Source organism: Monomorium pharaonis, chromosome 11 (assembly GCF_013373865.1).
Source record: "Monomorium pharaonis isolate MP-MQ-018 chromosome 11, ASM1337386v2, whole genome shotgun sequence".
NCBI classification, from domain to species: domain Eukaryota; kingdom Metazoa; phylum Arthropoda; class Insecta; order Hymenoptera; family Formicidae; genus Monomorium; species Monomorium pharaonis.
The window spans coordinates 2841015-2859309 of record NC_050477.1 but is presented as its reverse complement, the minus strand read 5'-3'; the positions used below and the strand labels follow the sequence as shown (position 1 = coordinate 2859309).

The 18295-nt window shown below is 29.8% G+C and overlaps 3 protein-coding genes across 4 annotated transcripts; 2 read left to right on the top strand and 1 right to left on the bottom strand.

Annotated features, from left to right (window-relative positions):
• Nucleotides 1–597: 597 nt before the first annotated feature.
• LOC105829953 (beta-galactosidase) lies at nt 598–7710 on the top strand. The gene is made up of 10 exons (XM_012669042.3): nt 598–940; nt 4539–4711; nt 4908–5058; nt 5180–5243; nt 5413–5507; nt 5874–6104; nt 6190–6361; nt 6450–6571; nt 6686–7087; nt 7192–7710. Exons 1-10 carry the CDS (start codon nt 866–868, stop codon nt 7582–7584), a joined length of 1878 nt encoding a protein of 625 aa, XP_012524496.1. The 5' UTR covers nt 598–865; the 3' UTR covers nt 7585–7710.
• A 153-nt stretch (nt 7711–7863) lies between these two features.
• On the top strand, nt 7864–11107 carry LOC105829958 (zinc finger protein 239). Of its 2 annotated transcripts, XM_012669046.3 has the most exons (5): nt 7864–9227; nt 9362–9529; nt 9875–10044; nt 10291–10453; nt 10852–11107. In XM_012669046.3, the coding sequence occupies exons 1-5, from the start codon at nt 9221–9223 to the stop codon at nt 11091–11093; spliced, it is 750 nt and encodes a 249-aa protein (XP_012524500.1). In that variant the 5' UTR covers nt 7864–9220; the 3' UTR covers nt 11094–11107. The 2 variants fall into 2 exon arrangements, with proteins under 2 accessions (XP_012524500.1, XP_028049620.1); XM_028193819.2 differs by having other exon boundaries at nt 7864–9529.
• Nucleotides 11108–12623: 1516 nt separating this feature from the next.
• LOC105829957 (gamma-tubulin complex component 3) lies at nt 12624–18269 on the bottom strand. Its single transcript, XM_028193818.2, has 11 exons — nt 18045–18269; nt 17358–17524; nt 17146–17275; nt 16669–17086; nt 16036–16517; nt 15665–15857; nt 15293–15497; nt 14999–15220; nt 14251–14382; nt 13933–14175; nt 12624–13694 (listed from the first exon to the last, which is right to left on the bottom strand). Exons 1-11 carry the CDS (start codon nt 18253–18255, stop codon nt 13518–13520), a joined length of 2580 nt encoding a protein of 859 aa, XP_028049619.2. The 5' UTR covers nt 18256–18269; the 3' UTR covers nt 12624–13517.
• Nucleotides 18270–18295: the final 26 nt, after the last annotated feature.

Sequence of the window (18295 nt, the reverse complement as noted above, 5' to 3'; positions counted from 1 at the left end):
AATTGTTTTAAATATTCAAATTATTTAATAATTAGGTGAATGCAAAAGATTTAATTCTTTTTAAAAAGATGACGTTGCAATATGTTGATAACAATAGTATGGTAAATCATAAATTGTTGAAAAGGTGACTTCAAAAGAGCTGTCTATAAAGAGCTGAGTTATTTAGTGCTATTTTGCATAAGCAAAGAAATCTAAAAAAATATATTTTTATGCGATTAGAATGTATAAATTTCGAAAAAAAGTAGAGATACTATAAAAACATTGAATATTTTCCAAACATATGTTTTACAACATTATTTTTATTCCTTTTCGAAATTTTATTCTAATTACCTGTAAATATTCTTTTTTTAGACTTATTTTTACTGATATAAGATAGCATAATGTAAATAAGACAAATGGAACTTTTTTGTCACAGACAATTCTTGAAGGCCACTTTTGCAATATATAATTTGCCGCGATATGTGCAAGTGTTATACACTATAATAAGAGCAATACGAAAAAATTTATTTCTAAACAATTGCAAATATATCTTGATATATCTTGAACCGTCTTATCGTATATGTAACTAGAAATTCATGAATATCATCTAAAAAGTCAACCATAATGTAATATTTTGATAACATTTTTCGAAAATCCAAAAATATCCGCCTTAAAAGTAACGGTACGCTAATGATCCGAACTTGACAACAGTACAATCGAAGAGCACAGTATCTCTTCTGCCCCCTCCGATGATAAACTTTAAACGTCAGTGTAACTTTATCTTACGCACGCCGTCAAACCGTTAGTAACGCGCGAGCCTGGATAGTGAATTAACAAGAAGAGTGTAATATTAAAGTACAACGAAAAATAAAGTTTTTTCCATAACATGTGGTTATTAATATTTGTGGCAATCTTGGCATTAAGTAGCGCTACATCAAAAACAATTAATCTACCAAGTAACGTATGTTGAATGCTGTCTGTTATATAATTTTTTTCATGCACAAATTTACAATTTTACGATACATTGCTACACATTTTCTCTGAAATATGTAAAAACTTTCCTTCGCTTTGTTTTATTAACAATTTTAATTAATCTATAGATTAATGTTTGGAAGAACCCAGATAATAATTCGTGCAGGGTCATGTTACTTTCACGGCGTGATTTTCACACCGTGCGTGCACGAACGCATCATGCTCGCTTCACGAAGTAATTTTGGCATACGTGCGCGCATAGAAAGTCGCACTATGCCATCATGTGTGATTACACTTGTGATGGAACAGTGATTGCGCACACGTGATGACATAGTAAACACACACAATATTTAACATTATTTAACATTACCTAAGATTAAAAATTTTATAGAAGAAAAAAATATTAGTTTTTAAAGAAACGGAAAAATTTTAGGTATTAGATATGTATATTATAATATCCGCGTGCGATTTATTATATTATAATATTTAGTTTTAAAATGCCCGCATAGCGATTAAAATAGCATTTTTATTGTAATTGTTATTCTATTATGTTGTTATTTTATTTTTGTTTTTTTAATTGTTATTTTAACTAGTTGAAAATGCAATAGCTATAATAACATTATATAAATTATATTTTTAACAATTACATTTTGTTAAATAGCATAGAAAATACGAACATCTTTTCATAGTGTTGAAACTTGCATTATTTCTAGAAACATCTTTAGTTGTGGACGATATGTTTCGTATTTTATATGTGTAAATTTATAAATTTGAGTATCCTTAATATAAGGATTATTTTCTTTATGATGTTTTGTATAAAAATAATGATAATATGCTTTATGTATTATGCAATAATACACTATGTCTTACATAATTCTAAAATTGTCATGTATATGAGCTAGATAGCAAAACGCCCGCTAAGTGAGCTTACAATGCATGCATGTCATACGGATAATTTGCACGGCGTGAACTCATGGTGCTAAACAGATGCGTTTTCAATTGATGCTCATATGACTCACACGCGTGAGTACCACATGCGTGCGGGTCATATGAGCATTAATTGCTCTCATCTTATACCCTATTTTTTAATATATATAATATGTATTATTGCAGTTATAAGAACGTTAAATTAAAGAAAACAATATATATATTTTCTAAACATAAAAAGACATTTAAAGCATTAAAAAACATGAAATAACATGACATGACATTTAGGGTCGATTGTTCCAACTTCTTGGTAAACTTACCTATCAGGTAAGTATATGTTTGTCTTTATTTATTTAAAAAAAGAAATGAAGATAGACACATGCTTACCTGGTAGGTAAGTTTACCAAGAAGTTGGAACAACCGGCCCTTAAAGTAACCATCATATACTTGACAATTATATTATAATATATACATATACCTAATACCTAAAATTTTTCCGTTTCTTTAAAAGAACTAATATTTTTTTTCTTCTATAAAATTTTTAATCTTAGATAATGTTAAATATTGTGTGTGTTCACTATGCCATCACGTGGGCGTAATCACTGTACCATCACACGTGTAATCACACGTGATGGCATAGTGCAACCTTCTACGGGCGCACGTATGCCAAAATCACTTCGTGAAGGTAGCATGATGCGTTCGTGCATGCACGATGTGATATTCACGCCGTGAAGGTAACACGACCCCGTACGAATTGTTATCTGAGTGATGGTTATTTTAAATGTTTTAAAAATGTCATGTCATGTCATGTCATGTCATGACATTTTTAAAACATTTAAAGTAATCATCACTCAGATAACAATTCGTACGGGGTCGTGTTACCTTCACGGCGTGAATATCACATCGTGCATGTTTTTTAATATCTTTAAATGTCTTTTAATGTTTATAAAAAATATATATATATTGTTTTTTGTAATTTAACCTTTTATAACTGTAATAATACATATTATATATATTAAAAAGTAGGGTACAAGGTGAGAGCAATTGATGCTCATATGACCGCACGCATGTGGCACTCACGCGTGCGAGTCATATGAGCATCAATTGAGGACGCATCTGTCTAGCATCACAAGTTCACACCCTGCAAATTATCCGCACGACGTGCATGCATCGTGAGCTTACTTAGCAGACATTTTGTTATTTGGGAATCCTTACATACTGAGAGTATTCACATTGTCACGTCGATCGATATAAACATATATGTTATCGTTTACTTATTATATCAGTATTAACAAACTATTTTGTATTTACATGTATTTAAATTTCCAAAATAAAAAAATATTTGAATAATAATATTAACTAATAAAAATATTTTATCCATAGATCTGTTTTTCTATAAAAATACATAATAAATGTGTACAGATAAACAAAAGTGGATAAAATTATAAATGCGATCAAGTTGATACAAGCTGATCATTGCTCTCAAACGGAAATTATGATGGCAACAGTTTCAGAAAGAGACTTTTAAAATAGAATTTTTAATTTTTAAAATGACAAATACGGGATTCAGGAAGATAATTTGTTTCTCTTTTTTTCTCTCTTACACATACGCGTGGATTAATGATTACTTTTTTAAATTTGGAACAAACAATATGACAAATAATATAATAATGTGTATTGAATACTAGACTTGATTTAATAAAATAAGATAAAACATAGTTCGTGCACTGTTCATATACGATGTACATTGTACACGCTCGCGTAAATTGTAAAATTTTTTAATATGCAAGTCATAAAATAGTCATAAAGGTAAATTGATTCTATTGGTTGACAATTGTCCTCGACCCCATACCCCAGATATAATCATCGTTGATTGAATGAAATTGAAATGTTACTTGAATTAAACTCATTTTTTTATAGACATATAAATGAACCTGTATTTAGAGAGAATTTGTATATGAATATTGTATTTAAATCATTATTTTTAAAACAAATTATTTAAACAGAGTTTAGTTAATTTTGTAAATAAAATTTAAATATGCATTTAAATTATATACAATGTAGGATGTTTTGAACAATAACAAAAATTTATATATGTACTTGAAATTTATTTACATCCTTATTGCAAGGAACTTATTGTAGGAAGATATTACAAAATCTCTACTGCGTAACATGTTTCTGAAAACATATCATTTATCTTTCTGATTAACCTATCGAAGTCGGGATAATGATATCGGCTGAGCAAAGTTGAGATGAGAAAAGATGAGAAACATAGAATCAAAACTGGCAAGGGAAGAGGATACAATAATCGACTCATATTATATTTTTACTTCAAACTGTTAATCAGTAAAAATATATAACAAAAATTATAAATTTATGACACAAAATCCTGTATTGATGACTTAAAAGCATACAGATGTGACATATAATAGAATTTGCAATATATTCAATACATGAATTATAAATATACGTGATATGATTACGAAAATAAAAAAATAAACTTAAAATATGTTTCTTTAGTATGTAATTATGACATGAATAACATAAAATATTATGAAAAAATAGCTAAAATAAATAATATAGTAGACATGTAATATAATTATTAATGCGTCGCTTGTTATAAAATTATTTTAGCAAAAATTTAGAATAAATAATTGCAGGATACAGAATGGCAATACAGTTTCGGAGTCGATTATGAAAATAATCAATTTTTATTGGATGGAAAACCCTTCCGATATGTTTCCGGTAGTTTTCATTATTTTCGGGCACCTAGACAGTACTGGAGAGATCGTTTAAGGAAAATGCGAGCTGCGGGACTTAATGCTATCTCCACGTAAGCTGAAGTCTATAATTTATCTTTTTGCATAGTTCACATGATAATATAAGAAAGTTTTAAATCATTGCAATTCAGGGAATTTAGATATAATTCTATATAGAATCTATATAATATATCTTTTATTTATTTATTAAATTTAAAATGATTAAAAAATAATTAAATCTATCTATATATATATCCTCGCGATATATAGTTACGTTGAATGGAGCCTTCACGAACCAGAACCAGGTCAGTTTAACTGGGCCGGCGACGCAGATCTAGTAAATTTCATAAATATTGCACAAGAGGAAGACTTATTTGTATTGTTGAGACCAGGTCCTTATATTTGCGCGGAAAGAGACTTAGTAAATATATTAATTTTTTAGTACAAACTTATTCACACAATTGTCTTTGCAATCTATATTCTTTTATATCTGAAGCAAAACCAAAAATGTGTTTTCTTATTTTCTACCTGTGGTTCTTTAGGGTGGTTTACCATATTGGTTGCTTCGTGAAGTACCGAATATAAAATTACGTACAAAAGATGCAGGTAATGTATAATTAATTTCATTAAATTCTTATATATGTGTTTTAGGTGGTGAAAAAATTTACGATTTTTTATGTGGCAGTATATATTGAAATATAGTATATTAAAAAATAAAATGACATTATTACAACTAAAAAATACAATTTTATTAAAAAATTTTTTATTTTTACAGATTTTGTTAGGTATGCTACATTGTTTCTAAATCAGGTGCTGGACAAAGTGAAACCACTCTTGAGGGGTAATGGGGGACCGATAATTATGGTTCAGGTAATACTTCCAAAATCAAGAAATCTTGTTATGATTATATAACTTACATCATATTGCAGAGATTATCTTATATGATTACATTTTTTAAATTATGTTTTTCGAGATAATATGGCTTTTAATATCTTATCGTTGATGTGCATTGATAACTTGTTATTGTTACGTGCTGAAATATTAAATAATATTTGTTGACAATTTATTTATTTTGTTATAATAACAGTAAAGCTAATAATTACAAAGAAACAGATTCAAAAAAGTGACAAATTAATATAGATATGCATTTTAATATTTTTATTTTAACATATTCAATTATCAATTTCACTTTATTGTTTTTATTCTAATTCTATGTAATTTTAATCGCGTAACTAGGTAGAAAATGAATACGGAAGTTACAATGCTTGCGACACAGAGTACATGGACATGTTGAAAGAAGTTTTTGTACAAAAAATCGGTAATAAAGCTCTTCTGTATACAACTGACGGTTCATCCGCGTCTTTACTTCGATGCGGTTTCATACCTGGTGCATATGCTACCATCGATTTTGGCTCGAACTCCAATGTAACCAGCAATTTTCAAACTATGCGCCTTTATCAGCCACGAGTGAGCGATATTAAGAAAAAATTTAAGTTCAGAGATTATTAATTAATTAATTAAAAAATTAAGATGTTTAAAAATTGATACGTAGGGTCCGTTGGTGAATTCGGAATTCTATCCAGGTTGGTTGACGCATTGGGGAGAAACTTTCCAAAGAGTAAAAACGGAAGCTATCACAAAAACATTGAAAGAAATGCTTGATGTAGGTGCTTCCGTTAACTTTTACATGTTTTATGGGGGTACAAATTTTGGTTTTACCAATGGTTAGTAAGTTTTTTTATTAATTTCTGAATTAATAAGACTGATTATGATTGACACGTGTACATTATTCAACGAAAAGATCATCAACAGGAGCTAATGGTGGGGTAGATGCGTACAATCCGCAATTAACTTCGTACGATTACGATGCTCCTTTGACCGAAGCCGGAGATCCGACGGACAAATACTTTGCCATAAGGGACACCATTCGTCTCGTATGTTTGCGATTTTCTTTGTGATATTTTCAAATTTTACTTCCTGATTACCGCATAATGAATGTCTCATATGTATTCTGAGTAGCCAATTTACTTTACAACTAAAAATTACAGTATCTTCCATTGCCGAATATATCTCTCCCAACTGCATCTCCGAAAGCTAATTACGGTCCAGTGTTATTGCAACCGGTACAGAAGTTGCTCGACAGTCGATCTCCATTCGTGGTGATTCGGCAGAATGGGGATCAGCCCAAAACTTTCGAGAGTCTCTCTGTAAATCAAGGATTTGTCCTTTACGAGACGAACTTGCCGAATTCTGTCTCAGACCCGGCTATACTGCGAGCAATGACAAAGGACAGGGCGCTAGTTTATGTGGATGATCGCCTGTCTGGTACTCTCAGTCGCATAGATAAGATTTTCACTATACCACTGGAGAGTCCTTACGGACGCCGCTTGAGTCTGTTGGTGGAGAATCAAGGACGCTTGAATTTCGGCAATGAAATTCATGATTTCAAGGTATCGGAGGGTGTTATAACAGAATTACGCGCATAAGATATTCATTTAAAGAACGTGGAATGTTAAACATTTTGCGATAATTGATCTCTTGCATTGCACCTCAGGGAATATCGAACGTGACCATCAGCGGCACTCCATTGACTGGCTGGAATATGACAGGATACACGTTTTCCGACGTATCTTCCCTTCGGCACCTGACAACCATACGTGTTGAGAGCGGAACTCTAAACAACGGTCCGGTATTTCTACGTGGAAAATTTACGATCGTCGGACAACCGTTGGACACATTTCTGGACACTACCGGTTGGGGAAAAGGCGTAGCCTTTGTAAACGGCCATAATCTCGGAAGATACTGGCCGTTAGTGGGCCCGCAAATAACTTTGTATGTTCCGGCTCCGTATCTTCGCCAGGGCGAGAATGAGTTGATCATATTGGAATTGGAATATGTGGCGCAAACTAGAAAGATGAAGTTCCAATCCGTGCCGAATCTGGGTTAAATTGATCGAACTCAAAGTGAATCTAACTTTAATTGTAAAACTTAAATAATCAAATGTGACTGCAGGTGTGTGTTATTGGATCATGTATGCTCTTTTGCCTTTAATAAAAAAAAAAATAGAAATCTAGATTTATCGTATTTTTAAACTCATTTTACAAAAAGTCTTTCCAGCTGCATTCATCTCAAAGTTTTTACTGTTTCGAGAACGCGTTATCCGAACATTTAAGCCGGGAAAAGATTCAGGGAACGTTTAGCGATAGTTTACGTTACGGAAAAATCGATCGATTTCGATAATACCACACCGCTACACAGCAAAAATATGCACATTGTTGCCACTAGTCGATGAAGAACCGATTTGTAAAGATCCTGCGGGGCATTCAATGGCTTTAATATCCTCCGCGTTGACAAATGAGGGTTTCGCACGGCAGGACGTCCGATAGCCCGATGCCACACGACGAATTATCTCACCTCCTCCTTCGTGACGGTGCTTCCAAGCAAATACGGTAGATAATAATGAGAATGGTGACAAAGCACTACCGGCTACCTGCTTCATAAGCTTTATTCATATGATAGAGTCTGTCTCGCGATCTAATGGTCGCGTATATGTAATATACTTTTGTACGGTAACACGAATTTATAAACAAATAAGTTTCGATGGATAACGTTAAAAACATATATATGACGTGAAATATTTTTGTTGAATGCCAACTAGACACAGAGGACCAATTATGGAATTATTCCTTTTTGCATATCAGTTAACTAGACTTATGATATTTTATATTTAATTGCTATTCATACATAAAGTATTAATTCAATGTATTTATATACAATTATGTAATAAGACAATTATTAATAAAACCAATAAAATTACAGAAAGATTTAAGTGATCAAAAATATACCATACGAGTGTCAATATAATTTTCTCAAAATTCCCAAGTGGCTTAAAAAAATTTAATTAAAAATCATTAAATGTGTCTAAACATTTTGTGCTTTCTTCTTGCTACACTAAATTTAGTAGTATCGTATTTCCTATTGTAATGTTAGTACCAGATTGTTGTCAATATAACGATATTATTTCAAAAACTGAAAGTCACGGAAAATTAGGTATTAGTATGTAAAATATTTATTTCTAAAATTGAAGTAGTTTCGACCTTTATTAATTAAAAACTCGAAGATTTTTCACTGGTTAGGTGAATGTAAACTTTAGACAGTTGTCTGAAAACAAAAAATTTTAGTTTTCAATTTTTTTAGCGTTTATAAAATGAATTTTGATATAAATGAATATAAGATTTATACTGTCTCTAATTCAATATATTCTTGTATTGTCTCATTACAATTTGTAATGAGAATGATGTTATGTAGGAGTTTTGAGGCATATCGCAAGCAATTGCAAAGCATATTGCGATGATTAAACCCCGCCCTTTGCGAAAACGCCGCCTTCGACATGCGCCGGAGGGTCGTTTGCGGTTGCACCGTTTCTTACCTTTAATCACACGTTTAATCTGTCCGAAGTGGTAACATGCTACGCGTGTGAAAAATCGTATAATTCGACACGTCAAGCTCCTTTATTTATTCTCCAAAATCAACTGCTCTCGTTCAACTTGACAAGTCGCAAGACATAACAGCAAATTATTATAATGTCCGGTAAGCGTAGAACTTAGTATTAATTATTATGAAGATAAACATAAAGAATTTTTTTTTAATTATGAGCATACTAAATATACTCCAAGTCTAACAGTCACAATTATAATAACTAATCGAGTAAATAATGTTAATAGTATGGAACGTAACACAGAATGCACCCTTGGATTTGAGTAGACATGGGACTGCATGGAAAACTGATGTTATTAGTACTTTTAAATTCCAACGACGTCTTCCCTGTCAAACTTGTGGTAAAAGTTTTGATAGACCTTCCCTTTTAAAAAGACACTTGCGAACGCATACAGGTAAATTTCAGAAAAATGTGTAAAGAATTAATTTTTTTTAACTTTTTATGGATTATAAATTATGGATTAAAAATTCTCTATGAATTTTATTACCTTTCACTTACATTTCTTTCTTTCTTAAAGTTCCATAATTAATTATAAATGAGATTGAAATAATGCATAAAATAATGCAGTTTTTAATAAAGAAAATAACATATTTTCTAGAAATATTTAAAAAATTATTTTTGAAAAATTTTTGAAAAACTGTAAATTATGTTCTACGACATTTAAAAATTACGAAAATTTGTTTGAAAACTAATTTTTCATATTCTCGCATATAGTTTACTTTAAAAAAATTATTCTCAGGCGAAAAGCCACATGGTTGTACAATATGTGGTAAGATGTTTAGCACAAGCAGCTCATTGAATACTCACGTTAGGATTCATACTGGTGAACGTCCTCATGAATGTCCAATGTGTGGAAAACGTTTTACAGCATCATCAAATTTATATTATCATCGCATGACGCATTATAAGGTATTTTTTTCTGAATCTTTCAAATTATCGCGCATTAGTAATATAACTTAAAAATAAGCAATTTATCAAAAAATAAATCATATTGTAAAAATTAATTTTTCTCACAATAAAGATATTCTAATTATTATACATTTATATGGTAATTATCAATAGAAAGTATACGTAAAAAAATACACTGCGAAAAATGCACATGCTAGTAATATATACATATATCTAATATATATGTACATATAATTCGAAATGTAGGAGAAACCACACAAATGTGATGCATGTGGACGATCTTTTCCAACTCCCGGTGATTTAAGGGCGCATGGATATTCTCATACCGGTAATTGGCCTTTACGCTGTCCTATCTGTAACAGGGGATTTTGCAAACTTGGCGCCTTACATCATCATATGAAATCACACGGTAATAATAATAATAATGTTTAAATAGTAAAAAATAGAAATTTTATCTTACTTTATTTATTATTCAACGTTCTTTATACCAAGTTATTAATATTCTAAATATATTAATTATTACTTCTTTATTTGATTAATTTAATTGATAAATTAATCGAGTTAATTGATGACGCATTAGTAAAGTGTTCGAAAAAATGCTTTTAATTAAATTTTTTGTTATCTGCAAATACAAAGATTATCAAAAGACCGATAAGGACATAATTCTTAAATGTTGAAAGATTATTCTGTACACATATAACTAAATAATCAATGGCTTTTTAAGTAGCGATATATCTATAAAGTACATATATTATAGATATAATGTAATGAATTACATTAACCAAATTGTGTATCAAATTCTTATAGGTGATCGTTCTTATTATGGTATCTACCATCAAAAGTCTTCCGTCATCAATAATTTACAAATACATGAACGTATACAGCATTCGCATGTGTCAAATAATAATACAGCTAATTACACGGGTATACATAATGGTATATCAAACATACAGATTGCCAAGTTTGAAGATTTCAACAATTATATGCAATTACCTACAATGTATCCATGGCCTTCTTTTTCTTGGATGCCATTACAATTCCAAAATTAATTGATTATATTTTCTGCAACTAATAAATAAATTTTATATATCATTAACTTCTATAGAAAAGAGTAGTATAATTAACAAAAAATATTATATATATTTAATATACTTGTTTATTGTATAAAAGAAATATGCAAGTAATATAATGGTATGAAAAAATCATATTCTTAATTTTTATCTCTCTCTCTCTTTTCCTTTTACACATAATATCTGTATATTTTTTTTATTCTATTTGAATGCTTTGAGAATGTGATAACGTAATTGAAAAGAAAATCAAAGGTAACACAATAAACTAACCGATTGATTAAGTTAAAAACCGTATAAATTATCTGTAAAAATCAAATTGCTGATGAAAAAGTTAATCTCAGTTAAATTTCATGTAAATTACTTTACGTAATGTAAGATTGCGCGCGCGTGCGCGTGTATGTGTGTGTGTATGTAAGCGTATGTGTGTGTTCATATATCCTTAAATAAGCTATCGCTTATTGCCAATATCAATATCCCATGTTAGTGTAATTGTTGATAAAGATTTTTATATTTAAAATTAGAAACGTTTTATATTTCACGCAAAACCAACGATAAAAAAATAAAACTTAAATATATACATATAATATATTTATGGAACTAATAATAATTTTATTATAATATATAATAATTTTTCTAATTTGTACAGATTTTATTAAAACGGCATATTATACATTCTACTTAATACTAAATAATAAAAACATATTGGGATATTTAATTTGTTACTTTATCCTATTTAATAATTTAAAATAACAATTTTCATATCGCTCAACGTTGACGTTGAAAGAGAAAAGATAATACATATAATAAATTTATTACAAATATTAAATAGCAACACAATTTTAATAATATACAATTATCTTGTGTTTTTTTTATTAATTTTCTAATATGGCAAGAAAACTAAATGATAATTTATAATAAATATAATTAATGGCTTGTTAAATATGGCAGATAAATTAATATGCAGTCTATTAGGTGTGTGCAAAGAGAATTGTGTACTTTTATATCTAAATGCAAAATGCAAATTGCAAAAATAAGACATGTATATAAATATATATCTCTAATAAAGACAAAAAGTAACGTTTTTTGCAAGTAATAATTAATTTTTTATTATATCAAAAATATATTGTAACAAAAAAATAAAAATAATACTACTACTGAACACGGCAGAAAGATACTATTTTGCACTATCTAATCAATTCTACAGTGAGAAAGTTTTAAATTTCTTTACTGAAATTTGCAAGTGGGAATATGTTTTGAATATCATTTTTAACCAGGAACTCTAAAAAACTTGATAAGTATACAGCCAAACAGTGCATAGTAAAAAATAGAGATGTGTTCATAAATCAATATTTATCGATGCATTTAATATTAACATGATGAATTAATCCAATATGTATATGTACACTAATATTGGATTATATACATATAATTCTTTAAAAGAATAAAAGTATAAGAAAATGCACAAATTTTTTATACAACAGATTTCTCTTTCTCAAATATATTTTTTTATTCTTAATAATATCTAACTCAATTAACACAACAAAAAAGTATGCGTTTCCAACGACATCGTCTGTGATTATTTCGTCTTAAATCTGAATTAGACATGCTAATGTCCGAAATAGTTTCACTTAACAGAGAACCATGAACTGATACAGTCTCGTTATCTTGAAACCATTCTGGACTGTTAGCATACATCAATGCATAGTTGGATTGCTTATTTACTACGTTCATTTTAGGATTTGAGGTATTTTGATTAGACGGAGATGCAGTATAATTGGAAACTTTTGATTTGTTTTGAATAGGATTCTCGTACATATTAATTTCAGAATCAGTATTACGATTTAGAATTGCATTAGATACTTTTATAGCTCCATTACTGGAACATACTTTAGCTTCTAAATTTGGTAAGGTTAAATTATTTTTTAAAGATAACTTTTTTTCTGATATGGTTTTTTGAAACGGAGAAAGCGTTAATCGTATCTTGCTCAAGGTAAAGTCACTTTCATCACAATTAAAATTAGATGTTAACGGAGTTTGAGGCTTTTCAGTATTTTTTTGAATCTCTGTCTCCACATGTGACAATATTTGTTTTTCTAAAAATATTCTAAATGTACGTTTGCTTAGCTCAGCATTTCTTAAATTGGTTCTACATCTTTTCCTATGCAAAGCAACAGAGTTATCAATGTCTGTTATCATTTCGGACGAGTATAGTTTGTAAAAAAAATCGGTAGTATCATAATGCTGATATAAAGAACAAAATAAAGGACGATTATTAGACAAATGAGATATACTTGTATCCTTACTATTAATGTCAGACGGATTCTGCTCAGTTGAGGTACAGCATTTATTAGAAAGGCGATTTGAATCATTAAAAGTTTCTAATACATTTTCTGCTGCCAACTGTCACTTGCAGCCAAAGAAAGTATGATCACTTTGTTTGCGATGTTGATATGTTAATGGCACAACTAGTCGGCTATCTTTGCTCTTATAATGTTCATTAAAATCTAATCTTACACTAAGTAACTGCAGTGACACATCTTCAGCGGAAGCAAGCATTAATAAAAATTTTTTTACACGATCCTGGAAGAAAGAAAAAATTTTTTAATAAAACAAATATATCTTTTTTTAAAGAAAAAATAGAAATAGATTTTTAAAAAGATAAAAAGAAGAAAGTAATAACTTTTTATAAATCTTATTTCATGCATAGGAACAAAACAAATTATTGCTCTATTACAATAAAAGAATAGCGTAAATAAAAAAATAACGATAATAGTAATATTATAAAAAGAGAATTAATATATCCCACTTTATTTATTACCTGATAGGTTCTGGAAACTCGCTTCAATTGTATTGAAAGTGTGTTTAAATATTTTGTAAACGCTGCCTCTCTTTCTGTAATTTCTTGATCTTTTTTATTCGTACGACCCCATTTTGTTGTTTGTTCATTTGACATATTTAATCTTGCCTCATATTCCTGAGTAGCATGAGCAAGAAAAGATTCCTCGTAATTCTGGAGTTCTAGTATTGGACTGTACACTGAGCGTAAGTGATCCATAAGTGCCTGTAACATTACGAGCAATATAAAAATGTGCATTTGTATGCATAAGTATTGTCAAAAATATGATCTAATATTTACTTGTGATTTTTCATCCAATAATGTACCATGTCTTACAGAATCAACAAAATGACTGTGAGCTGCAATTATATCATCAAGAGATGATGCTTGCAGAAGTTGCTTCGCAAATGTATCCCAAGAACATTCGATTACCTTTAATTAATACAAATTTTTTATTTGTCGATTCAATAAAATTTTTATCATAAAAATTATTCACTATTATAATGATAGCTCTTGATCATTATTAACCACTTCGTCGACATTGACGCCATATAGCGCACATCGTTTATTTTTTAATTGGCTGGATCGATTTGCATGAAAATTGATATCTAAAGGTTTTTGTGTCGTTGAATATGAATCCAAGGTCCAAACTTCAAAATTCAAAATGGCGGACCCAAAATAATCAAAATTTTCCGATTGTTATGAAAGCTGGTATCTAGAGGTTTTTTGGGTCGCTGAGTACGAATCCAGTCAAAATTCCAAAATTCAAAATAGCGGACCCAAAATAAAACCAAATTTAGCAATTCAAAAATCCCTGTATTATGAATTTTATCCAAATAAATTAAAATATTTTCGGTCCGCCATATTAGATCCGCCATTTTGAATTTTAAAATTCTGATGTCTGATTCGTAATCAGCGACCCCAAAAACATTTAGATACAAAGTATCTTTGAATTGCGATTACTTTTTTTTCTTGCCCACAGGGGCACGAACAGTGAAATTTCGCCTGCCGACGAAGTGGTTAATAACTTAATGTGATACGATCTTACCTCAAATAAAAAATAATATTGCATTTGATGAACCAAATGAACCATACTACTAGTAATTAGATGAATATGATTCTGAATAGGCAATACTTCTGGCATTTTTCTAAATATTTTTGCTGATGTTGTCTGTTGCTGCCAAATAGCAGATAAAATTGACTCCATTCTTTTTGCTTTCCATAAGGCAAAAAAAACTTTTTGATAAGTCTGTCTACATGGTTCCAAAATCTAAAAAGTTATTAATTCATTAAGTATTTAATAAAAGACAAAATATTGCATTTAATGTAATAATGTTTTTACCGTTCCTATAGGTCCATCGACATTATAATCTAGAATAAAGACGTCCCATCCTGTTTCACTTTCTGAAGGTGCTAATAATCTAACATCTAAACGTTTTTGCACATCTAAATCATCTAATTTTGTACTAGTTGCTCTTATTGCAGTTTCAAGAATAGATGATATATTATGAGGATATAAGGAACTTGCTGGCTTAGCTAATTCAGGCCTAAAATGTATATATAAAATATATTTTTAAATCTATAATTTGTATACTTAAAATACAAAAATATTAACTACATATACATACATATATATATATATATATATATATATGTATGTACATGTGTATATGCAGATAATATATTATTAATTGCATTAATAAGAGATTCTTACTCCAATAAGTGCATGAGATGTTGAATAAAGTGGCCTTGGCCAAGCAAGAGATATCCTTTAATCCCCTGCAAATGATCCATAAGATGATATTGTTTTGTCAATATCTCAACAACTCTTGTTGAAGTTTCTTTATAAGCAGCATCCATCATAATTTGCAAACGACCATCCGGATCCATATCAAAAAAGATTTCAACTAAAAAATAGATAATACAAGGATGAAACATTTTCCCATTTAACAAAGCTATAAAAGTGTAACATCAGCTAAAATTTTTATAAAATACAACTATTTTCAGCATAATATTAAAATAAAGTTGATATAATAAAATTATCTAACAATAGTCGCCAATCAACATTACATGATTATTACTAACCATTATATTCCTCATTACTGTTCCTGAACATATCCGCATGTTTATCTTGCCATGGCGAAAAGTCTTTACAAACTTCACGTAAAAAATTAATATTTTTTCCTGTTCCTAGAATCTTCTTTGCTTGTGCTTTACTAAGGAAGGATGGTACCATTGAATTTCTCACTTGATATTTCTCATGCCACATTCTGTCTCCACTAACATCACTACAGGCTTGAATAAAAAATTCCTTATATGGATCATCTAACTCTCCATCGGCAATCCATCTCATTAACATGTTGTACAAGGGATTGCAAACACTTTCCAAAATTCTTTTCACTAAATTCTTTACAATTGGATCTCCGTGATAACTGAATTCGTAAACAGTAGATGCTAATGCACCACCTTTTTGGCCTTGGCAAGTTCTCACTATACTTGCTAACCACTTGAGAGTTTCCAAAGGATCAAATGCCCAAAGATGTAAATGGGACAATGTAACTCGTGATCTATTTTAATTATTGTACTTAAATTATTTCATAGTAAATAATATTATATTATAATAAATATTCTCCAAGTAAAAAAAATATTGGATCGTTATTTATGAAATGGTGCACATCTGAAATACGATGCTATTGTATTTAATTTTAATTTTCTTACCTATTCACCTCTTCTTGCATTATAGCTATCAATCTGTAATATTCTGACAATTCTTTATGCAAGACAGCAATAAAACTATCCGTAACTCTGCCTGCACTAGCTACAGACATTCTCTCTAATCCTTTTCGCACTACATTATGTAGATATCCAAGTTCACTAAGTCTTAAAACAGCTTGTTTCTGTGATCTGTTAATTTTTGCTGCAGGATCTATCTGAAACCCATAGCTGGAATCCAACTTTAAAATTCTTCCTTCAACACTTTGAAAAGAATATATCAATTCCTGGACTAATACATCTTCCGAAATGCATTCCTCGTTGAACATTTTACTTGGATTTGTTAATAATCCTTTCGAACTTGCCTCTGTAGTATTTAACGATATAACTTGTGCCGGAGAACATGACGTTTGTGACGATTGTCCTAAATATAGGCACAATTAGACAATACTTTTTCATAATTATCAGTTGTGTTAATCTTACCACTTGTAGATGCGATTGGGCTTAATTCCGATTTCATATCTGGAAATGAGAAGATCCTATCTTTCATTTGTTCCACTGACTGGCTCATTTTTAGTAGAAATATTAAAATGCTTATACGATTCTTCAGTGGCTATAATAAAAGAATAAGATATAAAAATACTAATATAAAAACATTTAATTGCATATAGTAAATATAAATTAAGATTTTATACCCCATCTTTTAAATCATTATGCAACTTATCAAACTGTACTGCATCACGTGGTGATAATTTACTCTTTATATATGTCGCTACAGTCATTTCATCCTCTCTTAGTGTTTCTACGCCTTGAGTAGCTGACAATAAACCAAGGGAAAAACGCATGAATCTTCTGATCAATTCTATAAAACATAAAAAATGTGTTATAGCTTTATTATATAATATTAAACATGTAGTGATAAATTTATAAGCTACATGCTACATTTACATGCTACAATTTATGTAAAATATCTTAAAAGAAATCTGAGAAATGCTATTTAAGTTAACAATTATAACAATTCCAAAGCTACATATCAAAATTCACATTTGTCATCTTATTAGGTTGCTTTTTCGAGTAGAGACTTTACATTCATTTTTTCACATTTGATTAATATAAATATTAATCAAATGTGAAAAACATTTGTTAAAGATCTCTACTCTAAACTTATCATAACTTTCTTCATATTTAAAATAATCATACAATTTTAAAAGACTCGTTGTAGTACAACGCGATATAAGTAAATTGTTACAGAAATACGACAAGACATTAATAATGCCTAATTGCATTATTTAAAATGAATAATGTCGCGATTAATTCGAGTGAAATGACGTATCGTTAACTTTTGCATGAAATAAATTTTTTACAGCATTAAGAAAACTAACCTGGCTTCTGTTCACTACATAGAGAAATGATCATATTCTGAACCAAGTCAGCGATAGTTTCAGCCTCCGCGGGATTCATGTTCATGATTACGTGACGTTCCCTAATCTTGATCGATGTTGTATCACATATGAATAAAATATTTATAATCGCGACACCGTTTAACACCGTCTCGGCTTCATAATTATAATCAAGCGGCAAACACCTACACATACATATATACTACACATACGTCATAACTCTAGAACCAGGA